The following is a 27,424-nucleotide window of genomic DNA, read 5'->3' as shown; positions in this document are numbered from 1 at the left end:
TTGCTGCATGCAACATCTAAAACTTGTCCTGTTTTCAGAGAGCAGAGCTAGGATCCGACAAGAGCAACTTCAGGAAATCTCAGATTACTATCAGTGTTCTTTGTTCCACAAAAGGAACATTTATTACTATCCTTAACAGCACCAAAAAGACTGTCTGTATGATCCCTCTTTCTCTGGACTACGGGAAAGGGAATATTAGTTAGAAAATTAAAAAGCTGTCACTTTATATGTCAAGTTGGGGAATATTTTCCCCTTCCTTTTCAGATTAGCAATAAAACATAAATATCATGGCTGCTCAAGAACTAAAAGGTTCTTTACTAAAACCACTTGCATCCTCACTCTAATTTTCTGTTAACTGCAAAACAAGAAACTTAGTACCTACTTTTATTTGTTCAATTCAAATTAACCTCAGTCTAGTCCTTCCAATCCTTACAATATCCACCTCTTACCCCTGATTCTTCAGGTTGCTTCTTCACCATTTTCTTCTCTTTACTCTGTCATGCATGCTCTGCTGCCCACATAGACTTTAATGTAGCATGGTGCCTGTCCAGCCTCAAAAAAAGAGCCTCCGACAGTGTTTTTGTGAGTAAATAAACCACACTTAAATGGTGCAGCTCCCTTTGAAAGCCCCATGGCCATTCATCCATTGGCAGTCGCCATTTTTCAGCAGCGGGTTTTCAAGACTAGGAGGCACTTACTATTGATGATTTTATAAAATTCAACAGGCAGTGGTTTGGATCTCTTATTTTTCCAGCACTTACATACTGTAAGCTCCACCTGTTTATACTAGATAAGGATATGATCTATAAAAGATGCGACTGCAGCTTCTTCCTGATTAGTCAATATACCATCTCCCCTCGCTAGAAGGGGAAAATGCCTTTCTGGCTCACTTAAGATAGCCTGAGAACGAGATTTGGTCTAAATGAATATTTATAATCCTTTAAAAACTGCAGGCAAGTATGACAAATAACTTGCAAAGTGTGCTTGTTTAAACAATATGTCTCACTGAGTATCAGAGCACATATTTGGTAGGATGAGTAGGAAAGTTTTCCCCTAGCACAGAGGACGCTCTGAGCGTGCTGTGCACTGATCACTTAACAGAGACAGAGGAAGATAACAGCATGAAGTGGAAGACAACATCACTAGGTTTGTTTTTTAAGTAAGGTGTATGTGTAGGTATTCTTTACATTGCATTTACAAGGCTAAAGTATATTAATAGCACTATGCTATGCATGTTTAGGTTTCCTCCAAATACACCATTTTCATGGGAATTATGGGCATTCACAGAATCCTTATGTTTGTCTAACAACTTTTATGGGAAGAGGACAACAATGGTATCATAAAATGATATCTTCTCTGCTGTCTCATACCTACAATACCTGCATATCCCTGGCATTTTATCTACCATATATTCCTTCTTGTGCCAACCTTCATTCCAACTAAATCAAAGGCTCAGTGGATAAAAGACTGGAAACAAAATAATTAATAGTGATGGAAAATGGACTTGTCAGTTAAGTTCTATTCTCAGTATCATGAAACCCTTTCACAGCACAGCTGTCATGGCAAGACAAGGTTTTTTTCTTCATTTATTTATGAGATCTGCCATCCTGAATTACGACCACTGTTATGTGGCCCATCTCTGACAGTCACGAACATCAGAAGGCATCCACAAATATTCTCTAAGGTTACAAGGCTGTATAGTTTAGTTGGTTAAGTTCAGGAGGAAAATAGAAAAGCCTATTAAAGCACCTAAACAATGCACTCAGCAGTACAATAGTTTCACGGAGAGAGAAACAAAGATAAATCTGAGAAGGGGAATTGATGTTAGCCTGAAGAAATCTCAAAGAATCAGGTTCTTTTGGATAGCATATCAGGAGACAAATGGTGTTTTTTCAAGAGGAAGGTCTAGAAAACAGTTTTATAATCATATTGTAGCTTTGTTAACCTCGAAGGTTGGTTTTTATTAGCTATCTGCTGCAGTATGCAGTCCATGCATTTGCAGCAGCACTACGGTGTGTAACTGCCATACACAGAAATTCCTGTGCAGAAAAACAGTGCAACTCTGGGAGATACTGGCAATTCATCTGAAAGCTTTTACTGTGAAATATTTCTAGGATGTCACTTCACCTCACTTCCAAAGTTAAGAGTGCATGTACTTCAGGAGAAGAGGTTCAGTATAATGCTGGTACAGAAATAATTACTGCAATACATTGCAGTGCTAAATAGTCAACTTGAATTTCAACTGTGCAGGTGCAATGCATCACTACACATAAAGGTACTGTAAAAAACCACCCACAGAGTTTATGTAAGCCTTCCTAGATTTTGAAGGCATTGTGTAGACCAGCTCTCAACTACAAACTGAATGCTGTGGAGAATAGCTTAACAAGGAGATCTATTTCCAAAGTGGAGGGGACGAGTAGTAGGAAAGAAGAAAACAAGGTGGGCACTCTCTGGGCTCAAATGAAGGAGAAAGAGATAAACAAGTCAGCTGAGTTGGGCAGGCACAGAGAAGTCATGGAAAAAATAGAATAAAAAAAAAAGAAAGCCTGGATTCCAAGGTTTGTGTAGAAGCAAAAGGGAACCAGCAGTTAAACTCAGTGATGGCACTTGCATGGTTCTGGGAAGAAGAGGGATATTCTTAGGGAAGGACACACAGTATATGGCACAGTTACTTAACTGTAGGAAAAAATTTTTAAGAAGGGAAACAGAAAACCTATATTCATATCTAACCTCAAAGAAATAATTACAGGAATTGAAATTCAATTATATGCCTGAGACTATAATGAGCAATACTGTGCTCATCATCACTGACTCTTCTCATTCCACCTGCAGCTTAAGGGATACAGGGTATAAACCAACCTAATTTGCATCCAATAATGATGTCTTTAGAATAATTTATATAGATAATGGAAGATTTAAAACTTGCTTGTGTAAACAGTGGTATGCACAAAACTAACCTTCACAATGCCTTCTAGAAGCAGTAGTTTCTATAGCCTGAAATGATACTGAGATTGACATGATCTTGGCTCCCTAATTACATCAGAGTGGGATTTTCTACTCCTAATGCTTAAGTGCATGTCAATACCAAGACAGATTGCAATATGCATATTACTATGCCAAGAAATCACTTTAAAATTATTCAATGTAATCTGTTAATAATTGAGTAACTTCTGGTAAAGAATTATTAAAACAACATGAATTCATCCCTTTGAAAAAAGAATTAATAAAAACCAAAAAGGTATATAAAATTCTTTATATACCAAAAAGGTATATAAAGATCTAAGCAACCTCACCCTGAGAAATAACTGAACTTCTGTGTTCTAGGAAAACCATCTTAAAATGCTTGTATTTTAAAGACTACTGGATTGCTTTCTGAATCACATTCTTTCATCCACAATGCTTATTCTGTTTTCCTTTTAAAATCAGGGGGTTTATCTGCTCCAATATGGGGTTCTCTTTTCCTAGCAAAAATAACATTCTAATATTTAATATACACTTTAAAACTGATGGGCATCAGTGTTCCAGACAGGTTTCACTGACTGGAGATATATTTGCTACCAGGGTAGGATAAAAACAGGAGGAGGAGAGTGCAGAAATAAGAGAGTTGCTATGCCAACCTACAAATGCTAATGGCATGACAAATACAAAAAGGTCACATAAAAAAATAGAAAGAAATGCTCTGATCAAGAAGTCTTCATACTTAATTTAATAAACAATGTAGCCACTCTATTCAAGTTCCTTCAAAACAATACAGTTAAAAAAATAACAAAATATAGCACAATACCACACTGAAAATCAAGCTGTCTTTGTCCTCCCTTTGATTTATCATTTAAATGCTTTATTCTTTATCATCCATATCAAAAATTTGACATTTTAGGGAAAAGTTACATATAAATGCTGACTGGATTTGCCTGTAAGTAGATCACTGTATTTATTCAGTATTTAAATACAGAGTAAAGAAAAAAATTAAAAATTAGTAAAAACTGCATCATGTCTAGTTTTACATTAATTAGATCATGCAAAAAGATATTTTTGTCATTTTGAGGTAGAATTCTGTAATAAACTCAAAACTTATCTTCTACTTAAAATGGTAAAATGCTAAATGCAATTTTTAAGAAATCTTTTAGGAGGACTTTCAGTCGATTTTCAAATATTTGGGTGTGCTTGATTAAAAACTAAAAAAAAAAAAATCTAACTGTTCTGAATGTTCTTCTTCATCTTCTAAGGTGCATTATGGCAGACATTAGTAATGACTCCTGTACTCTCAAATATAAGGGATGTATGCAGTGCAGTATTTTACATCAAATTCCTGTAACAGAGACTGTTTGTAACAGAATTCAAGCTCACCAAAAATACAGAATGGCTTTTCTTTCTTACTTGAAATATGATTTCAATCTGGTTGAAACACCAACCATTTAAAATTACCATTTTCTTTGTCTTTCTAGTACTCCAAGAGAGCACTAACAGAATGACAATGACTTTTCCTGGGTCAAACTCATGTCTTCACCAGGGCAAAGGAACACTACTGGCATGTAGACAGACAACCTGTGGACATCAAAGCATCTTCAGAAAGCCCATAGGAGAAAGGAGGACAGCTGGGCCACAGCATACACTAAAAATTTCAAATATATTCAGTGTTCTGACCAATTTATCATCAACTTTTGGAGTGGGCAACAGAAAACACAGAAATTTTACAGCGCAACCCAAGTTTTCTAGCACAGAATTACAGATCCAGGATAAAGCTTTACATAAGCTTTGGTTGAGCATTCAAAGAGAAACGAGTTGCTCAACCTTTTGAAGATCACCCATGGCTAATTAAAGACCTGCCAAGGCTTTACTAACAATTAAAAACTTGTCTTTAAAATCCCCAAAGAGGAAAACGCAAACAGCTGTTTTAATTAGCAAAACAGCAGATACTAATTAGCTTCTGTAACAGAGTAAGCTGGTCCTTTAAGGACAGGACCAGTTTCAGCCCAAGTTTGTCACCCATTTAAGCTACAAGTAGAAGGACTGGAATCAGATGCTGCAGGAAAAGCTAATTCCTTGCAAAATTAGTATTTCCCAACTTCAAGTAAACAAAAGAGATTTTTATTTTGAGTAAACTTTCAAGCTTATCCATCTTCTAGTTTATCTATCCAGAACTGAGTCGTGTACAGACATTCAAGCAGAGACTAAGAGTACTTGAAATGTCTTGTGATGATCCCACGGGGATGAAAATTGTGACATCCCACCTTCTAGGCAAAAGGCCACTGTATCTGGACAGAGTAACACTAATATGTGCACATTTGCACAGCAAGCCCACAGAGTTCAGGTTGCATCAAGTCTGCTGTGAAAGCTGATTTGGGCACCTGATGTAGTGTTGTTGCAACTGACCACATCTTTCAATTCTCCCAGTCTTTTGGGACTGGTTCTGAATAACTAAGAAATCCCAGATGAAAGAAAAAGGAATGGAGAGAACAGGAGAGGCTGGAATTAGCCTTTTGCTGGGTTCAGAGCACAGATCCTTGGATAGCAGCATTTATGCTCTTATAAGGTAATCAACATGCATTGATTGTCAGTACACTGCCATTTCTAAAAATCAGTTTCAAAGCTAAAAAAATGTAAGTCACATCCCGTAAGAGCTGTATGTCTACAGCTAGGCATTTCGCTGTTAGTGGGGTCAGTTGCTACAGGCATGATTGATACTAAACAGGAACATGCTGCAAGTAGAACATACAGCATAAGTGCCAAATGTGAGATTTAATACAAGAGTTTAAAAGGCAATCTATTTGTACTTGCTACATAGAGTGAAAGAATAACTGAAAATATAGGTATGAAAAAATAAACTCAACTACAAAAGTACGATATAATTTACGTTTGGTATCAGTGATATTAAATAATTCTGATATATGTGGTTGAAAACACCAGGCAGGGGTGAAATCTTTCTTCCAAACATATGGAAGACACTTATATTTCAGAAACTGTGTTCGAAAAACCTAAAACTGTTGTGCTGGTATTCCAACACTGTAGGCCAGGACAGGTCAGTAGGTGTACCTGGAGGATGACAAAGGCCATCCTGTGTGTTCTGCACATTTTACATTCATTGCTCAATTACCAAGAGCAGACAGCAATAAAACACCACCCTTCAAAAACCAGTCTGGGATTCTGATTACTGAATGGCATTCTAAATAAAACCAACAACATTTATTGATTAACACAAGGATTACAATGAGAAAACATTTTGACAAAATATAGACATAACTCTGACTGTACCCCTACAAGTAGGACTGTTAAACTCATTTCTCTGAAATCTCTAGCAATATTATGGGATATACGAATACAGCTACCCAGGAACCCATGTTTCTACTTGTGTTCTTGCTTTCTGTGACATATTAAAATATGTCATCTCCACCTGCTAAATGTTTTCTAAATAATATTTTGTCTTTGTATAGCATTTCAACATCTGATTTTCAAAATGATAGCAGGACATCATGTTGAAGGAAAAGAAAAAAAATCTGCAAAGACTCTGCCATATGAAGGTCTTCAGAGTTAAATACCTACTTCACAGAAGGTGATTAAAGTTATATAAGAGGATATAACCTCAACTGCATGCACGGTTTTGATGTCTGCTGATGTCTGCTTTCTCTTCAAATTAATATTCCTTTGTCTACTGATTAAACTATTAGAGAGGAATAATAATATTTTCAGCATGATGAGAGTATGTCACGGCAGAACTATAGTTTCTGTAACTTGTTCTGTGTATTAAGGTATATAATGCACATTCAGATTCAGGATTTGCTAACTATTTTTCTAGTGATAATATACACGAAGCTCAAATGTTTTCTCTGTTGCTGTGTTCTGTTTTTCCCAGCTTAAAATGCAAATGAGACATTTGGTTGAGACACTCCTGTTTTTCCAGTGAACAGAAGATGTGGCACTGTTCAAGCACTGTTGCTTTAGGGACCCACCCAGCTCATGCAGAGGGTTCAAATGGGTTCAATGAAATAAAGACATTTATGGAGAGGGATTTTCATTGAAAATGCTTTTTAATTAAATTTTATTTACTGATGTGACCAAGCTTAACTGGCCTCAGGACAGACTAGGATCTTGTCCTTTAGTAGAACAACATTTTTATTCTCATATCACAGAAACAGGTCTATGAGGGTTTACTTCTCAATGAAACAATATTGATAAAAGCAATTCACTGTTTTATTCCCCAATTAGATTAGTACCTGTTTAAACTTCACAATAAAGTAAAGCTGTTTAAATGGAGCTAGATTAAAAATCTTTGTATTAAGAACAAATTGATTATGAGCTCCTGAGATGCATCTAACAATTCCAAATCCACTTCAGCTCTTGTAAATGAAGCTTGGACCTAAATGCCAGAGAGGTAAAAATAAAGGATGTACATCAACTTACAACCTTTTGGAAAGGTGAATATTTCAATTTGGGAAAAAAACAAAACAAAACAAGATAAATATGACATACAAGCATTACCTGAATATCTTGTTGCCATTTAAAGATCATAAATCATAAGTACAAGGTTACAGAAAGAGACAGTGAATTAAGTCTCATTAGACAAAAATGAATCGAGACCTAAACCCGAGGTCCCTTTAAATCCTATTTTTAATTCTAGGATTTTCAGGTTAAATATGTTGAAGCTTTCCCAAATCTCAAGTCTGGAAATGAATTTTTTACTTATCTTGTTCTGCTTGTACACATCCCCCCAGTAATTACTATTTCCATAAGACACCCTAGTGACTGAGTAGCTTCTACATGCTGCAACTACTGAAAACTTTCCTGCTGTGCTCCTTGCAGAGAAAACAACCTATGGAAAAAACACCCTAACAGTTTAAGAGAAGAAATCTTACTTACGAGTATTTTGTCAGCAGCTCCAAATTATTATGCATGTTGATTGGATAAGTCTCACTGAGATGAAACAGCTTCTCTAAGGCCTCATAAATGAAAATGATGCAGATAAGAGAAGCAAAGGCTTCTTCAGTAAACCGGGTAATGTAGCAGACTAGGGAGCTTGCATCAGTTGCAACAAGGATGATGCACAGGATTGCAGTCCACAGCCCAATGCTGGCTCTCAGAGAAAGGTATGACAACCCATACTCTCTAAAAAGAAGAGAAAAAAACACCAACTCACTCAACCTTTTGTCCAGCCGCTGTAAATGGAGACAAGACAGCTCCAAAATTTCTTTTTGGGGACAGTCTGAGTCAGAAATTATGTACTCAATGTGAACAGAAGATCCTAACAAGTCACCACCTGACCAGAGCTCTTCCTCCAATTAACAGGACACAAAGAGTTCTACCTCTATTAAAGTAATCACATGAGCAGCTTTGAGAGTAGTCACACAAAGTGTATAAGGTCCACTCACTCTTTATCCCATATCCTGCTTTGTGAACAGCCAACACCTGTCAATTTCTTTTTAAGCTGTGAAAGTGTAGCTATAACAACTTTCATCAAAATTCTGTAAGCTTACTGCATATGATAATAGGGCTCCAAACACACCGTGTGACATTATCACAGCAAACTGAAAGGTCTGTCTGAAGGTGCGAGAAAATCTGAGTGCTAAGTGGGGTTTCCTACTCTGTGTTGTGCAGGAGATCCTGGTACAGAAGTCCCTGTCACAGCAGTGAGGCAGAAAAGCAGACTGAATAGCAGAGAAGCATGATGGCTTCCAAATGGAGACATAATTTTTACCCACACTGTGGCAGAGACATGTCAAGTACAGCACATGAGCCTAAATGTGGCTCTTGTGGCATGACACCTCACCCCCTCTCTGTGAAGGTGAGGGAATGGCATGGCCTGTATTAGGGACTATTGACACAGGGACCACTTCTACTGTGTGCACTTTCTTGGTGAGAGGCAGCACCTTTCAAGTTAGGGATGAGATAAACCACTGATTTAAATGTATTGTATCAGAGTAGAGAATACTAAAATATATAAAATTTTTTAAAAATCCCCACAAACTTCTTGAAGCCATCATTCCCTTCAAAACATCTGAAGAAAGGGGGAGGGAAAAAGGAAGGAGAGTTTAAAGGCAACAAAAGCCCTAAATTTAAGAAAATTCACCTTTTTGCATCATCAATTCACTGCTTAATTTTTGGGCTCTGCAACATGATAAAAGCAACAATTTATCTTGTAATGCACTGCTCAGGATTTCAGCTTTGGGATAGGTGTCTCTACTTTTACCTAAAAACAAATGAAGGATGAGGAATATCATGATCTTCACTTACTTGCAAAATTTGAATAAGATCTTCTCAAACACTAAAACTGGTCCTGTGCTGCCAAGTATAGTGAGAGGCTGTCCACCAAAAAGAGAGTAGGCAATTCCAGTCATGGATGCTCCAAACAGCGATTCTATTGCACTCTGCATATGATACAGAGAGAAGTGTCCATAAATTTTCAAACAGGTTCTTTTTGCAATGTCTTAGTCCGCAGCCTTCTAAACATTGAAACACCAATATATAAAGGTGATTCATGCAACAGTAAGGAATACAAACCACAAAACTAGGAACGTAAGTTTGTTTTAAAAGTTCAGATTTAACACATACTATACGACCTTCAGTTGCCTCTCCCAGCAGACCACCAAATGTGATGACAGGAGACATGCAAGCACAGTAGAGAAACAAAAATGATGCCAGACACTGCAGACTGAGAGCATCCCTGAAGTCACTCCAGAAGAAGGGAGCTTTTCTTTTGATATCTAAAATTAATCCTCCAAAAAATCTAAAGAAAACATAGAAGAGCTCAAATCAATTAAGGTGGCACACAAAACTTTCTTTTACAGTATTGCTTCAATCACACTGCAGAGATGCTACTGTTCCTTGATCAAATGATACATACTCTTATGTTTCACCCTTCATTAAAAATAAGTTTATAGGAAGCCTGTCTTTGTAACTTCAACCAGGAAATTATTGTGGTTTTAAAACAAACTAATTTCCATGTCTCTTTTATAAATTCTTCAACCAGTCATCCAGACACCAAAGTTCGGAACAGTCACTTGCTCCCATGCAAATCAAACTGTTTATTACATGAGATAATTCTTTACATTTGTTTAAATAGAGAGGTATCACAGTGCCTATTTGCCCATATCAGCTTCACATTCTTTATTTGAGAACCTGTTCCTAAATACACTTGATGATAGAAATGAATGTATGCTACCATTTTTCAAGGACAAGAACTGTCATGTTTTGTCATTTACACTGTGTCAAGTATAATCAAATATTTAGGAACAGACGGTCCCTTACAAAATACCATACAGCTAAAGTAAATAACCCCACAATGCTCTTTTCCTCACAGGCACACAATGTATCAGATGCTGCTGAGGTAAAGAAGAAGGTGTAGTGCTACAATCTCCTAAATATTAAAATAATCCTTCAAGCTGTCAATTAGCAGATTCTCTGGTGAGAGAACAACTTCCAGCCAGAGTGGCCATCACCTCCCCTGCCCCCGTGTACACCAGGGCTTCAGCTGAATCTTTAGCTTCATGCTAAAGGTAGGAACAGAATTTAAATATCAGGAGGCAGCAAAGTAAAAGAAACATCTATTGCCCAACTACACTGCACTAAGGCAGCCACTGACAGCTGATGCACTTACACTACATCATTGCAGATGAGGGAAAACAAGTATTCCTTGGGGCAAATTCTTCATTCTGTATATTGCATCCACCAGGGTAACCACAGCCTCATGTACCAGGACATATCACAGCTTACTGAGGTAAGAAGAAATGCTAGAGCTACACAACCCAGAAATTTCAACTACAAAAGAGCTGTAAGTATTCATAATATATGGCACAATACGATACCAAATTTCCCTTCATCCTGTACAAAACCAAGAAACATTAATCAAGTTTAAGAAAGGTCTGGCCTTTGTAAATATTAGAGAAAGGAGCTTGCAATAAATACAATGAGAAAACTCAAACCCTCTTGCCCTCTCCTGCTCTCTGTAAACGAGCATGTATTGTCCTCTTCAGCTATGTGGCACATGCAAATCAGGACAAATGCCTGAAAGAAGTTATGCACCAAGACACTTCTGAGAGAGAACCAGACCCTTGTGATTCCTTTTGAACATCACTTTGAACATTTAAGGTTTTGAATATGTTTTCACTAACTTTCCAGTGCGTTGCAGTTCTGGTCCAGAGTGTCCCCCAGGATGTTCTGCTTCCCCATGGGCTGCAGTTCCATTTGGCACTCCTGGGATCTTACGCTTCTCCTACCAGAAGGAAAAGATATTTCTCATGGGTTTTAGTACTGAAACAGGCTCTGAAAGTTAAAAGCTTAAACATAAAAATTTCATTTTAAGATTCGTCAGCATAACCTTCTCATAAGCTGTAAAGGAGTTCTACTACCAGACAGTTAACACTAAAAAGAATTGTGATTCTGTGAAATTTAAAAAATTGAGCTCAAAAAATCCTGTATCAGAAAACATTTTAAAGAGTAACAAGCCTCGATCAATTCTTGCAATAAGCTTAGAACAAAAGCAAACCATGGCTATTTGGAATAATCAAGGATGCTTAAGACCACTTATCCCTGAATTTAGTGTCTTTAGATACAACTGCCTGTATTTACTCAGGAGAGAACTAGTACTGAACTAAACAAAATGTCATCACTATACTGTATGTTTGCAAGTCAAGGGGTCTTCTAAAGAAAATTAACCTAAAAAAAACAGCACGCAAAACACAGAGACTCTGCTAAATGCTAAATTAATGAGACTTAGATCTACATAATAAAAATTCGTCACAACTTTTAAAAGTGTCTGAATTTTACACTGTACAAACCTGAGAGGGAACATTCTTAGGTGGTTCTATTCGAATTGTTGGGTCCCACTCTCCAGGAGGGAGAACAGTAACCTGATCAAGAAACTCATCAATTCCAGACACCAAGTCATTGCGGTCCTTTGCTTTGTAAGCAACATCATGGAATACCTGTGAAAAATTGAGACGTGTGTGTGGGAGGAAAAAGAGATTGAAAAAGGAACTCTCTCTAAAATAACGGCCCCACTTCTCTGAAACAGAACACACTTTGTAAAGTTCCCACTGAACAATCTCAGCTTAAACTGAAAATAGCTTCCAGTACTTAGTTCTCATAGAAATTCCAGCTGCTACAGAAAAACATCCTTATGGCTGCTAAATATTTGAGAGATTTTGCAGTTAAAACAAAATTAAATCCACTGGAAAGCAACTGTGTAAAATGGAACCTTATTGGTGAAGACATCTTCGCTTATGAATACTGTTTCTCATTTTGTTATCCCCTTACAGCAGCATAATCTGGGCTGTCACAGGATCATGGAAGGAGTTAGAATGCTCATTGTCATCACCAGAATGATTAGTCACATTTCACCTGAAGGACTGGAGATTCCCTATTACACCTCTTCAGTTAGTACAAAACAGAACCATGAATAAAAATACCTCATCTGTCATTAGTGTTGCAATTGATCTTCCAATCTCATGGTATTGTTGGCCTTTACCCAGTGGTCCAAGAAGAATGAACAAAAATCTGCAAATTAAAAGTAAATTTGAGAAATTGTAAAGCATAGATGGTTGAAATTATTATAAATATTACAGAAATATTTATCTAAAATGTGGACTAGAAGAATCTCTCAGATAAACACTATATATAATCTCCTCCAGGATCCTCACACATGCATTTAAACATGAAGCTTTGCTTAGAAAAAGAATATGAAAATAGCTTCCAAAAATATATCATAAACTTAACAGTCAGTCTTGACTGAGGCTACCAAAACCTCCTTACATAACAAACCTTAACTTACATAATAAATGTATGCAATTGTAATCTATGAACAGAACACATTAATTAATTCAATTCTGCTAATTCAACAGAATGGTTATGGTTACATAAATTATTGCAATATTGGAGAAGTTAAATTAATAAAAAAAATTTTGAAATAATTTTTACTCCCATTGGACAGTCTCTACTTGAGGCTGTAGGCAAGTAAAGTTCTATAAAAGGCAGAGGATTTGTTCAAATGAAATAACTAAAATTCTCAGTTTTGCTAAAATGCAAAAGACAATACTTTGATGTGTATTACTGATTTTTATTTTTTTTATTACATACAATTTTTTTAGAAACATTTAATTGCCCCTATTTGTAACTATTTTTATTTTGACCAAAAATCAAGAAATCTCTTCTTTTCCTTTTGGTGTTTTTTTTTTTTTTTTTCTTGTGGGAATTTGGGGGAGATTAGAAGGAAAAGCTTTTTCCAAAACAAATTCCTTCAGTGCTTCTTATGCACATGCAAAAACTAGAAAACATCAAAAAAGTAATATCCAAAGTAACTACAAAGTACAGCTCAAAGAAAATGTTTATCTGGTTAGAAGCAAGGAGCTGAATCTCAGCATGGCATTTCATAGCATAACATGAGTGTCCCATGTGAATGTCCTGAGCATCACAAACTGGAATACATTACTGCCTACTGCTGGAATTCTACTTTCATAGAAACTAAAAGAGGGAAGGGGAAAGAAAGACAAAATGCGTGTACAAACACATGCACAAATAATAAAAAAATAAGAGGGGGTGGATTCTGCAATAATAGTTAAATCAGTGAACATAGATACGGGAGAATCACTCTGGAGTTTTGATCTGAATTAACCTCAGCAGGACACAATGTAACCACAGATCTATCCCAAGATAGATCTTCTTAGTTCTTCTATTTGAATACAAGGTCCATTTTAGCCTTTTTTTTTTAATTCCTCAATTTGGTTTCAGAATCAAAGCATTCCATCAGAAAAAGCTTCAACTTGGAAAAAATTAATCTAAAATAATTCATGGTTAAAAATCACATTCTGTACCATGCAAAGTAAATTTCTGAAGAAGCAAAAATTTTTGAAGAATATATTTACAGCATGTTCTCCATCCATTCAGTCACTTTCCCTAGTCAACCAAATCAAACAGTTTGCTTTTTGCCTTTTCTCAATTCCATCTTCATTATTTTTTAATTCTGTACATAATTATGCAGTATCACACAAGTAGTTTCAGTTCCAGATGAAATATTCTACAAAGCTGAATGTTTCACCTTAGTGAAGTATTTCATCAGGAGTAATACCTGTTTGTATAGGATAAACTGTGTTATAACCTACATTTCTACATCTGTGAAGTAGTCAAAACTAGCATGAATATACCCACACATCACTTACAGGTGAGTGGAAGGCTGAGAGACGTCTTTGTTAAAGAGCAAACCAAATTCCTCAGTCAGTAACTGGCAAAGCTGAGGGTCATATCACGCTGTCCCCACAAAGTACTCAGGAAAACACGAAGCAGAATCAGCCCAACTGTACCTGGTTGGAATTGGAACTTCAGCCAGCCCTGTAAGCAGCACTGCAGGCGACAACCTAACAAAAGCCACAACGGCGCGGTCCAGGAACTCGAGTTCACCAACTAAGATGTTTGATGCTTCAGCTCCAGGTGGTATCTTTTTCATGAAGTGTAGGTCAACCTGGGAAAAGTATATTAAATTACAACCTAAAAGTTACTCACAGGGGTTTTTTTTCCCCTGCTTTGTTGACAGAGACTTGCTGATCACTGCACTATAACCTTGGCTATTTCAGTTATGCAGTTCCACTGTTCTTGTCTGTTAAATATTTTTCTTTTCATAAAAATGTTTCTCTAAACTAAACTAGACATTAATTATTTGACTGATTTTTATTGGAAACAAAGCACTGCAGAATTAATTTATAAAGACAATAAATCAAATTCAAAATATTTTTAAGAATATAGGATAAATCTCCTATATTCCTATCTATACTTATAACAGCATGAATACTTAATAACCATCATAACAGAAGAAGAAGAGAAGACACCTTTTTTTTTTCCCATAATTATCAATTCTGGAAATCATTAATTCATAGCTCAAAGTTGTTGTGTTATTATCTCACTGAGAAGAACAATAGATTCCACTACACGCAATTTTCCTTTTTCCACTCTGAGACGCATTTTTGTTTTCAGATTTAACAGAAGACAGTTGCCCTTCTGCTGAAACTAACAGAGAATAAGCTATCATGAGCATTGACAGTCTCAAGAGCAAGAACAAAGCAGAAGAAAAACTTTGGAATTTTAGGCAGCAATGTTGACTTTTTGCAGGATGACAGAAAAACAGAGACACAGCTTCCTCATGACATTGCTATAATAAGCTCAAGGTATTTGTGAAGGATTATATGACTCTAGACTTTACTCTGTAACAAAGACTGACATACAGTAATAAAGTATATAATGTATGTCTGATTTAATTATGCACCAGCATTGTCTACATTTCAAAATGCATGAATTTTGTCATTTGCTTTCCTTTTATTAATCTAAACACAACAACAGCAACCAAATCCAATATAAACTGTTAAAGTGGACCATTTTAATGTCTATCTTACAGCCATCTGTCAGTACTAGTTTGCATAGTTTTTGGTAATATTTAGAAAATTGTTTTCTTGCAAATGGCTCTGGCACTAAATCAGAATTCAGATATAACACAGTTGCCTGTGTAATGAAATCTTGGTTTGCTGAGATCACAAAGAGATATCTAATGCTTCCCTATGCTACAAAGATGACTAAACACCTCACAAAGTTAAACAAGAACCAGATCAACCTGGAAGGTTGGAGACCAAGTACTTTTCAAGGTAAATTGAAAAACTGAGGCAAATTCTGTTCTCTGCTCAAATAAAAAAATAACTCTTCAGGTTTAAATACATAACTAAGGTTCACTCCACACCTAATTTTGGTGTCACAGGTTATTTGTAATTGAGAGGAAGAAAGCAGTCTTCCAGGCATGTAGAAATCTGCATTCTGTGCTGAGTTTGCCTTGTGGATGGATGGATTTAACATTTAAATGCATTTAACATTTAATAATTAGTCCCATTTACAATATGCTACAGTTGTGACATTGAGGTCCTCTAACATACAGATCACAAGATTTAAATTTGAAAGAAACATTCTGTCTCCTGTCTACAAGAAAGCATTTCCAGATATTTCCTGTACTATTTATCAGCTTGAGATTCTAATACTGCCTAATATTGTTTAGGTAGTGAAGAGAACTCCATTAAAAGGAAAGTAGCTGGCAGAGGAGCAAACTGAGCAAGCTCACCCAAACCCCAAAGGCACTGCTTTCACTGCATAATGAGAGTGGGGGTGGTCCTGGAGTGAATTTATGACAGTGGCAGAAGCTACATATTTAGAATATATCATCTAACCTATGCATAATACATGTCTTATCCCAGGTCTTTAGCTGGAGAGACCTGATGTGCATCTTAATCTGCACCCTAACCTTAGTCACATTCCTGACCTGACCCTAAATAGTCCAGGCAAGCTTCAATTACATCTAAAACTGAATAACTAATGCAGAGACCATGTCCCTCCAGGGCAACACAAAGACTGAAGAGTGGTGGGCATCTAACCTGAAACCAAACATAAACTGACATGAAGACAAAGTAAATACCCAGCATTCCTTCTTAGTAAAATATATTAATCAAATTTATTTATAAGCAGGGTCAATTGGCATTCAACACCAGTCAGTTGCTTCACATGGTATTTGAAAGTCCAAGCTCTGTCAGTATGAGACAGGGGTTTGTCTCAGAAATAATGTTTCCACACAGAGCACAGGAATGTTGCTGTGAGAAGGGATGAGGGTACCATGTCTTTATCCATTTTGTGTTTCAGGACAATAAATGTTCCCTTCAGTCTTTGGCATAAAAAGTAGAAATGAGCCAGCTGAAGTAGTTAAACCATAAGCCCCATTCTGCTCAGACAGGGGGTAAAGTTGTGCTGCAACACATCACCTCCACCTCACCCCGAGAACACAAAAGTCGTGGTGGTGCAGCAGGGGAAGAGGAGTGACACATTTACAAACAGCACAAACCATCTCTCCATGCTACTGAAGTAACACTCAAGACAGCTTTCAGTGCCTGTCTCACATTTTTCATAGATAGATACCAATACAATCAACACACTCTCAATGCTGTATCCAGATTAAGTCAGCTTTTTGAACCAGCTCCAAATTTGGAATATTAGACATAGCCCAAGGGAGACAGATTAGCAAGGAGAGAATATGTGAGGTAGTCAAAGGTGCTTTTTTTTTGTAGAAGATAAATGAAATTAATATCTGGAACGAAATTAGAGCAAGAAATCACAATACTCAAGAGAAAATTAGTGTACTGCTCTACTTTCCTCTCAATCTGTGCATATAATTCCAATTATAACCGTTGGGAGTTATTGCAATAGCACATTTCAAGGGGAAGCTGCACTTATGCATCTTCAAAAGGATAAATAGATCTATTTAAAGCCAGTCAAAAAGAAAGGTATTAGATTACAATCCTTTACTGTTATTTCATTCCTCCTAACAAAAGTTGTTCCTTTCATATTCCTGACTTCCTTGTTGGTATCCATCACTGTTGAGGTTAGAAAAAGATGAAATGTTGATTTCTTCCAGCTAGTTTAAATGGGAATAGCTCTTTTGATCAGCAAAGCTGCAGCAGTACAAAAATAATGAGTGGAGGATCAAATGATGCAGCTCCCATTTTTGTTTAATACAAACAGAATTGCAGTTAGACAACTGACTGGGATTTGGATCCTACAACACTCAAAGCAACTGGAGAAATATTCAAGAAGAGCACTACTGAAATTTAAGTCATTCTGCAGAGCTTAATTTTGAATATAAAATTTTATTTATATTTTATAACCTTTACAAATTTTACATCTTGATATTAGAACACTTTCAAAACCAATTAGCTTTACTTAAGACTTTAATATAAATATCATGAAACCAATATTGTACTTGACTCTTTAAAGCATTATAATTTTAGTTTGAAATGTGTTTAAAGGATTAATATTCAATTTTTAACAATCTGCCACTGTTTATAAATGTTCTTGCAGCCTCTATAGAAATGTGGTTCATAATACATTCCCAGCCAGCCTCCTTTTTTCTCATTGTCATTGACAGAAAGATCAGTTTCCCCTCTCATTTCAGCCATATACAATTCATAGTCTGGAATGTTCAGTCAAAAATTCAAATGATGCAAATAGCTACTGCTGCTAGGAAATAAGTCTGGCACCAGATGGAGCAATCACATAACTCTACTTTTAGCTCAGCTGCACGAACATTAAAATTCAACAGACTCAAAGTGCTGTTCTCCAGAATTTTGGTTTAAATCACCTTTCTTCACTTACTCAACCTTTGTTGCACTAATGTGTCAGCTGAAGTCATCTATCCCTGTCAGGCCTGTCATCTGTACCCATTGTGACTGTCTTAGGTACATACAGACTTCTTACACAAATTAGGATTCTCCTTCACATTAAAGCTGAGAAGCTGTTTGCTTTTCTTTGCTATCTAACATTGAACTGTCATTGCAATCTCCACTACTGAGCAGTTAACATCTTTTGTAAAGTGTACTGAAAGATCTTGGCTTGCCAGAAGAATTAAGTTGTAGGTTTACAGAAACACATTCTGTTTGAGACATCTGGAATCCACGAGTTCGGGTTATAAAAAGCATCGTTTGCATTCACACATCACTTCTACAGAAAGTAAAAATCTGAGGTAAATGTGAATTATAGGAATTCTGAATTACTTTCCTACTTAGATAATTTTCTGTTAATTTGTAACATCTCCCCTACAAACATGCACCTATGATTAAATTTATTTGTGCTCCTAAACTGTGATTTCCTCTTACATATAATTTAGAAAGAAACTGTAAGATTCTGGAAGTGTGTACTGCAGTGCACACAAAACTTCAACACTAAAGTAAAATCTACACTTTACAGATTTTCCTGACTTGCATGGACTTCATTTTATTCAATTTTAAATATCTGTTTGGCAGCCAGGAAGCTCTCTTCACCATCAGTGAACACTTACCTTGCTAAAGTCAACAGTGCTGTTTTCTCTGCTCACATCGTTTTTGTTTTCAATACAGGCTGGAGTAGCCTGTGGGGAAACAACCTGACCTGCTAAAAAAAAGTATCATTATTACAGTTCTATAAATAAAGCAACATCAAATGACACAATTATTGGAGCTCTGCATACATTTCATATCATATATATATGATGCACCTAAACATGGCATTTTAATTAAAAACTTATTTAGAATAGCACATTCTCAAGAGATAGAACATTCATCATGTGTGGTTAGGAACGTGAGACGGTAATTTCAAAAATAGAAAAGATACTGTTGGATATTAGAAGACAAAATTTCTATACCAATTAAAGCCTACAATTCTAAAGATATACATTTGGGGACAGTCCTGCCTTCACATAACTTTTGCAAATAATTTGAGGAGCTGCCAATTTTGGGTAATATCTGTCTACAAAAGTAATCCTCATTGACCTAAATAGGATTACGAATTTTTACAAAATTACTCATGTGTATAAGAATGTCCTGATTATAACAACTACAAAAAACAACATAAAAGTGGACTGGTATAAAAATAAATATATTGGAAAATAATTTATTTATAAGCTTAGTATTGAAAAACGTGATTATGAACATGCATGAAACAAATGTTCCAGTAAACACATTTTCAAAAAAAATTCCAGTGAGGATTTAGTAAAATATTTTAAAATAAGTTATAAAAGTATCTCAAGATGAGAAATATTTAAATCCACCTCAGTCTTGTGGAAACAAAGAGCAAGTCTGTTGGCAAACAGAATTTTGCCAACAAAAGCTCAAAAAGAAAAAACAAAGTCGAGTAACAAGTCTATGTCATATCAAGCATATTTTTAAGTAAAGCCAACATTGCCCCTGCACATGGCCAGAGCCCTTCGTGCACACACCGAGGGTGTGGGGCTGGCACAAACCCCACAGGGCACAAAGCCCACAGGGGCACTGGCCACGTCTTGCTTGCCTTCGCTCTTTCTCCCTCTCTGGCATGTCAGAAGCCACACACAGCTCTGAGCACCACAATAAAGTATAAAAGAAAGTACCAAATATAGGAGCCAACTATCTCTTACTGCCCTAACACATACCCAGGAATAACTACAGAGTCCAGCTGGCCCAGAGTCAGCATCTCGTGCCCAGCATATATTTGTTTCCATAGCGAATAAAGTCTCTCATATGACTGAGAAATGATGATGTGAAAACATTGGTTCTGGTGAAAATCAACCTAAACTTGCACAGTAACAAAGACCATATGTTCATGATATTTGAAGATGAAGACAGTCAGGAAGTCCTAAGCTAGGCACATTGTCTGGGCAATTCCAAACGCCACAGTGTGGCCCCTCACACTGCTGGGGCTCACACCTGCAGCCCAGGCACGTCCCCAGCCACAGCCTGGACACCGAGCACTTTGCGGGGTCCGGAACAGGACCAGACACTCGCAAGAGCCCCTCAGCAACTGCCAAAATGCTGAAGTATCCAGTTTCTGTCACAGCAGAGCAATAGAGGAACCCTAAGTCTGGTCGTGAATTCCCAGCTGAAACACTTGCTCAAGGAAAATGCTGGTTTTCATGAAAATCAACATGTCATTTTCCACTACACAAATCTCCCATGACACAAAGCAGGTTTTAGACTCATGCGTGCATACTGGCAGCACAGACAGATATTGCACTTTGATTAGGTAGTACATTAACAGAATGTTTAAAAATATATTGCTAGAAATCCTATCTTTAAACTGCAAGCTTTTCTATTTTTCTCTCTGATTCAGGGCAAGGACAGATCAAAATAAGAATAGAAATCAGGGCTTTTGTTCAGCTCTACAGTGAAATAAACAGAGAACGACAAACAGACATGACAAGCATGTAAATCTAACCAAGTAGAACAAAAATAAAGTCAGGATTCAAATTTGCATATGATAAAAAATAAAAGACTGATTTTAGAAATCCACATATTAATGTAAATTCAAGGAATATAAAAAGAGGCTATTAATCCTACATGTCACAGGAGAAAACTTTTGGAAAACAGAAACTATAAATTATTACATATGTAAGGTATTTACCAACAGTCATTCATTTTGTCTGTTTTAATTAGAACTGAAAGAAAAACAGAGTTCCATCATTGTTACACCGTCATCTTTACAATATGTATTCCAGTGCACTACTTCACATTGTAATTCTTTTTCTGTATTTTTTATTTAGCAATCCTTGAATTATTTCCACAGGAATCATCCTGTAGTATTACAGCTCTTAAAAATCATTAATATAAAATTATATAAATTTTATTTCTGTTCTATTTTGGAGATTGTATTAATATGACAAAAATAACCCTTCCACTTATTCAAATAAAGAAGGCATAAAGTACTCAAGGAAAGTTTCTGTCTTAACTTACTCCCAAAAAAACTTAAAATCTAGTAATAAAAACCTGCTGACTCTTCATTTTTTCCTTTTAAACACTCCTCTATACCCTAGGATGTATGAAAAGGGAAATAGCTGTAATAATTACTCATACTAATACACATATTACATTAGAAAGAAGCTACAGGAAAGTAACCGAAATAGTAGTTCATTATCTTTCTGTTGCTAATTAGGCATTTGCACTTTTTTTTTTCTGGACCCAAAAATTCAAGAAAATGAGAGCAGAAATATCTGCCAGAGAAAAATATATTGACCAACAAAGGAGTCAAAGCATGGACCACCTGTTCAAATACTGAAGTTTTAACATCATAATTGGAGGTGTCAAAAGCAATCAGCCTAACAATCCAGAGGACTTTTAAACATTGTGTCCACCTCTCTTTTAGGAGAAAAATATGTAAAGATATACATATAAGAAATAAAAAGCCACCACCAGTAAGTATGTGAAGTTTTTAAGAATAGCATATGTTCTTTTTCTGTGCCAACAGAAGACCTCAAACTTTGATTTACCCATATGCTGGAGTAATCTGAAAGAACACAAGTTTTACCTTGAGGCAGAAAGACATGTTTAAATAGCTCTACAACTTCGGGCAGCTTTCTGGATCATGGAACAACAAGTTTGGGTTTTTGACTGTATTGAGTAACAATCAAAGATACAAGGTAGAGACAACAGGTAATCTCTTTTCACAAAAACCCCCCACCAAAGTAACCCCAAACTCTAGCCAGATTTTAAACATTTGTCATGGTTTATTACTTTTTTTGTTTGAGCTGAAAATATGGGGTTTAGGCTGCTACAAACGGTGAAGGCATAAACCATCAACTCCCCACGAGAGGGAACAAGTGCAGCAGCAGCCTCACCATTCCACTCTTTCCTGCCCTCTCCTCACCAGCTCCACTTCAGCACTCCATGCAAAATGGTTATTTACACATTGTATGGGGTAAATACAGAATTTTGTTCTTCAAGAGTGCAATGTAACACTGCTAGTCACTCTAAAGCTGAAGCCTCGATTTTTCCTGCAGTCCACCTACATAAAGCCCGTGAAGAGCTGCATTCTTCGAGAACTCATCAGAGCCATTCTCACAGTTGTAGGAATCAAATGCACAATGTGGTATAATTGAAATATCCAGGGTACATATAAAGGAACTTAATACATAACAGATAAAACCACACTATAATTGGTGCAACAGCTTTCCTAAGTAATAAAAAGCCAACATCAGCACAGTTTTAAATTTATGTTTTAAAAAAATGCATATATAAAAAATAAGTGTCTTTTTTAGATAACGTGAAATTGCCAGAGCTTTGACTAGAGCAAGAATTCACACAAAAAGCACTCTTGCATGCAAAGTCAAGCCCCTTATAAATCAAAATAAGGTCCACATTTGTTACAGTAATAGAAGTTTGCATTTGTAGATACAGTTTGCCATTTTTGAGACAGTTAGTCCTGGCAAATTAAAAAAAAATCCCATTAAATTAATGTCACATGTAACATATTCTTCCTCCCTAAAATGTAGAACTTTAGACATTTAACTGTGCATTGTGGTCTTTATTCAAAACCTGAGACATCTCTAAAACATCAATGACAAAAACACAGAACAATTAGTCAAACACAAATCACAGTTAATGGAAACAAACTGGATGCAACCAACACGTCAAAGGAAACTAAACCAGAAATGAAGTTGCTTCTTTTTCTAAACCATACATATTTCTTCCCATTCAGAAAAAAGAAAAAAAATCCTGATTTTCCAACTTCTTTAGTCTCCAGATTTTCACTACAACTAGTCACCAATTTTCTAAATCTAAATGGACAACACTGTCTGCATCAAAACTCAAGGATTGAAAAACAGTACGTTTTCTTCAGTATATGATAAAATTCCATATAACAGAGCAGTGACAGCATCTCTGCAGGCTGAATTGCACGTGTGCATTTAGGCCTCCTGATGATAAATGTTTTTAATCAGTGGGGAATCATATCACTCCAATTGAAACTCCGCAACTACAGGGAAATTTGGTGTTCATTAATGATATACAATTTAAGAGGATGAGAAAGAAGTCACTTTAGCTGTTTTTCTAACGCTAGGCCTGAATATCTCAAGCATAATTCACATGAAGTCATGCAGTATAAACTAAAATGCTGTGATTTGCAGTTTTATAAATTGATGCAAGAAAATGAACTTAATAAAGAAATGGCACTGTCCCCCCACCAAAACAACAAATTCCACACAAACTTCTCTTCAGTGTGCCACAGCTGTGGACAAAGGCCTGTGGTATTTTTTAAATCACTACAGCAAGAAGTTGCATGCTGACAGGAAACTGGTATGAGGACATGGGTGTACATGTGAAATGATCTGAAGCCCAAGCAAGAATATGTATTTATACTACCTCTGAACCTTCAGGGAGTTTACAGAACCCAAAGGATAGGAGATGAGGAAGGTACAGAGATGAGATGAGCCTGTTAGAGACAGACACAACAAAGACAGAGCAAAATAAAGAAATACAAAGATGAATGATACAGTTTTATACATACAGGTTACACATTTTATCATGGGTACAAGGAAATGTAGAGAAAGAAAGAATAAATATCAGATGAAAATGTTCATAAATACAAGTTATATTTTAGTAGTATAAAAACCTGTGGAAAATACAACCTGATTAAAATATATACATTTGAGAAGAATCTAAAACAAGAAATACAGCATTAGCAACCTTAAGGCAGAATTAACTATGGTTGAGTTTGTCTTCTCTTCAAGGTAAGCTGAAGCAATTCTCCTGATCCAGATCCAACACATCAGAAAACTTGTGAGTATATCAACGGCATTGCCTGTGATTTACTCACAAAATGAAAGTGCATGGTCATATATTTAGGAATGCCTCCCCTCACCCTCTTCATGGGGCTCCAGGTCATATCCAGCTTTCTCCACATGATAGTACTGACATGGGAGATTCACATGCTGTAAGCTCGCTCCGAGTTACAACATAAATCCTTGAACTTATCTTCAGAAAAGACTGGGAAACTGAAGAAGGTAACTAACACCATAACATAACTGAGAACTTTGACTTTCCAGAATACTGAAGGACGCTACCCTAAATTAGAATAAGCATAGGCTCCAATACCTCTGCTTATGCTCATACTGCCACAAAAAAAAAATGAAGCCCAAACCAGCCCATCATACTAACTGAAATAACTGGGAAAAGGTTTAAAAAAAGAACATGTCAAAGTGAACAGTTTCAGCAGCTCATGCTATTAACTCCAGAGATCCCAAATTTAATATGCCATTGCTTCCTTCAATCTCCTTGGAATACCAATAAATCTCTGCTTGGAATTTCAGAATTTCTCAAAATCAGACATGATGTGTGGTGCAACCCAATTTTTACACTAATAATGTGCCTGCTCTGATGTCAAGGGAGAAGAAACTCTTATAAATGGCATAAGTATGGAACAGAAAACAGGCACAAGATCATGTTATTGTGGGTAAAGTACACTTCAGCAAGGTGCATGAAAATAAAAGTAACTTAGCCTGCCATACTCCTCTCCAGAGTTCCTTCCTCTTGGGCTTTAACCAGTATAATGTCTGTTAGATTTCATTATAAATATTTTTAATATATGTATAAATGAATAAAACATACATGCTCCTAAACTAAAATTGAAATTAGCCAATCAAACCCTTTAAATGTTTATGTGATGAAAACTTCTTTTCCTAACTACATTTTCACAGAATCAGTTAATTTTTCATGCCGCATGTGCTTGAACTCTAAATTTCAGAACCCCTTTTATAAAAAGGAAGAGGCTTATGAAATTATTTTAGCATTCCTATAAAACAGGGATGTGTCATATATTTGCAGCTGTCCTTGGCTTTTTAGGTCATGTCATAGGAATTTACAAACACAGCTCTGAAGTATCAGTGGGAAACATACTCATCTCAAAAAAAATAGGTTAAATTGCTTTATAAACTAAACTTTCTAAATATGATTTAACAATTAAAAATTTCATCTTTTTACCTGTTTTTTTTTTTTATACTATTTATGCTAAAATCACTTGCCAACCTCTATTCTGGGTATTTGGTGTCAAATTAGCCCATAAAAAATCACTTTTTTCTGCTCTTATGCCAAACTTGACTGTCGTTTTTTATTGGAACATCAAAAGCAGGCTTTTAATTCTCACAGTTTTGATGCCTAATGAAAAGTGAAAGTTAAACACAGCATGGCAGCATTAAAAATGCATGGTAAATCCATAGCACCCTGACATCTTAGCCCTGCAGAGGATGTGAAGAAAAGCCATTGTAAACAAAAGATAATACTACTAAATACAAAGCAAATTAATTAGATGGTCTGACAGATTCATAAACAAAGAAAAATGGAGGGAGAACATATGTACAACTATCTTCCAGCAAAGATATCACAATGGCCTGTCAGTAGTGCTGCCATATATTGAATTTATTTATTTATTCATTTTCAGACTTTGCTCTTGAACATCTGAAAATTGACACATTGATAAGCTACTATTGTCAAGAACTTGGACAAATAAGGGAGTTTGAATCTTCAGCTGTACCACATAACCCACAGATCAGGGACTTTGGGCTCTGAATCACCTTTTTTACAATCAACAAACTGCTAAGGATTTTTTCCAGCTCGACTATCTAACACTAACTCCAAATTCAACCAAAGAGACAACTTCCTTTTGTGCAGAAAAAGTGTCCAAGTTCCATGTCTCATTTCAGCAGGAACGAACAAGTGTCCCTTCCAAAGCTCCTGGTCAATGCAGGAGACAGCCAAACATGCATTAGCACTTAAAGGATGCAAGTATAACAATGCCTTAAACTGATTTTAAAAAATCTCAGTCCAAAAAGTTCATGCTTAGGGCTTTTCACTGTAATTTAGATAGAAATTTGGTATACTTTCACATAAGCTTCCTTAAAAGTATTGAATCTCTATGGGTTGTTCTATTTTTTACAAACATATGTGATTTCTATTATGTCTATTGGTACATTTAATTTAAATTAACACAGTAAAAGTGACTTTTTTAACAGAGGTCAGAGCACTTGGAGACATTTCTACACAAGCACATGAACTATGCCTTTGGCATTTTTTCATCTTGCAAAATAGGGACAGAAAAATGAAAAACTGTAAGAATATGTCTCCCTACTTAAGAGAATCACTTAACCACTGAGTATATAAAATTAGTGTGTTTGATATGGACTTAGATGCTATCCTGATGAGAATTTATTTTGGGGGGAATTTAGGAAGAGCTAGGAAGTTTGCCAGAAGAAACTTAGGCAAAAGCAAGATGTTTCTGGAGTGAATTACTGCATCAGTTCCACTAACAGACACAGAAAGTTGCTGAAATTGAGCTCATGATAATTTCACAGCTTGCCCTGAAGGTTTTCTTAAAGCAACTAATGCCTATTTGTTACATAAGATCTAGTGCAAAAAGCTTAATGGAATGCAAGCTTCCATCTTACATCCTATGGAAATTAAGTACAGGATCATTATATCATTAACTTTCTCTAGTGTCTCCTGAATATTTGTTTAAAGTCATCAGCAAAAGCTGTATAAATCAACAGGAAAGTTGCTTTAAAAATGCTGGACAATCATCCCACTTACATTTACTCTTGTGGATCTGAATGCATGATCACACACATCTTAGTAAATATTAGTTTTTCCTTACTCTTACAATGACACTTTGCCACAATTAAGGTTTCTACTTAATAACCTCAGCAGATATAATTTTATGTTGCCTTTTAGGTCTAGAATCTTCCCCAGGGAAGCAACTAGATTTAGATCTCTTAAAACTTTATATGGCAATGATTGAAAAAACCTTCTTCCTTGAAATCAAGGTAACCTTTATTATATATAAGCAGCCCCATCTTTCCAGATCAGCCACACAACTGCTCTTTGCCTTCTGTCCTGTGCCTCAGAGCACACAAATTCCTCTTGCAATCCTGACCTTCCCTGTGCTATGGCTCACTCCCCACTTCCCAAGGTGACAGGGGAGCTCAGTAGGGCTCTGAAACAGAGTGACAGCAAAAGGGACCAGGATTTCACTACAATTAAGATGATTTCTGGAACAAGAGTTAAGTGAAAAATATTTACTGAAATTTGGCTGCAAATTTCATAACATAGACCTTTGTTTATGTAAATAAGGAAGGGGCAGAAAGAAATTA

At 36.2% G+C, this 27,424-nt stretch overlaps 1 protein-coding gene across 10 annotated transcripts in view; it reads right to left on the bottom strand.

Moving 5' to 3' along the window:
• Positions 1-27,424, bottom strand: part of SLC4A10 (solute carrier family 4 member 10) — a 167,657-nt gene that overhangs the window by 26,588 nt on the left and 113,645 nt on the right. For 9 of the 10 annotated variants that reach the window (XR_005257653.1, XR_005257652.1, XM_038143541.1 and 6 more), the window contains 8 exons: positions 18,839-18,930; positions 14,286-14,443; positions 12,399-12,486; positions 11,769-11,915; positions 11,103-11,203; positions 9,544-9,718; positions 9,226-9,359; positions 7,855-8,100 (listed from right to left, as the gene is read on the bottom strand). Coding sequence is in view for 8 of the 10 variants with exons in the window: in XM_038143541.1 (XP_037999469.1) it covers positions 7,855-8,100; positions 9,226-9,359; positions 9,544-9,718; positions 11,103-11,203; positions 11,769-11,915; positions 12,399-12,486; positions 14,286-14,443; positions 18,839-18,930 (1,141 nt within the window). In the remaining 2 variants the exon portion in view is untranslated. The remainder of the gene's footprint in view (positions 1-7,854; positions 8,101-9,225; positions 9,360-9,543; positions 9,719-11,102; positions 11,204-11,768; positions 11,916-12,398; positions 12,487-14,285; positions 14,444-18,838; positions 18,931-27,424) is intronic. The other variant, XM_038143538.1, reaches the window with a different exon arrangement.

This window comes from Motacilla alba, chromosome 7 (assembly GCF_015832195.1).
Source record: "Motacilla alba alba isolate MOTALB_02 chromosome 7, Motacilla_alba_V1.0_pri, whole genome shotgun sequence".
NCBI lineage: Eukaryota > Metazoa > Chordata > Aves > Passeriformes > Motacillidae > Motacilla > Motacilla alba.
This window is presented reverse-complemented; position numbering and strand designations above follow the sequence as displayed.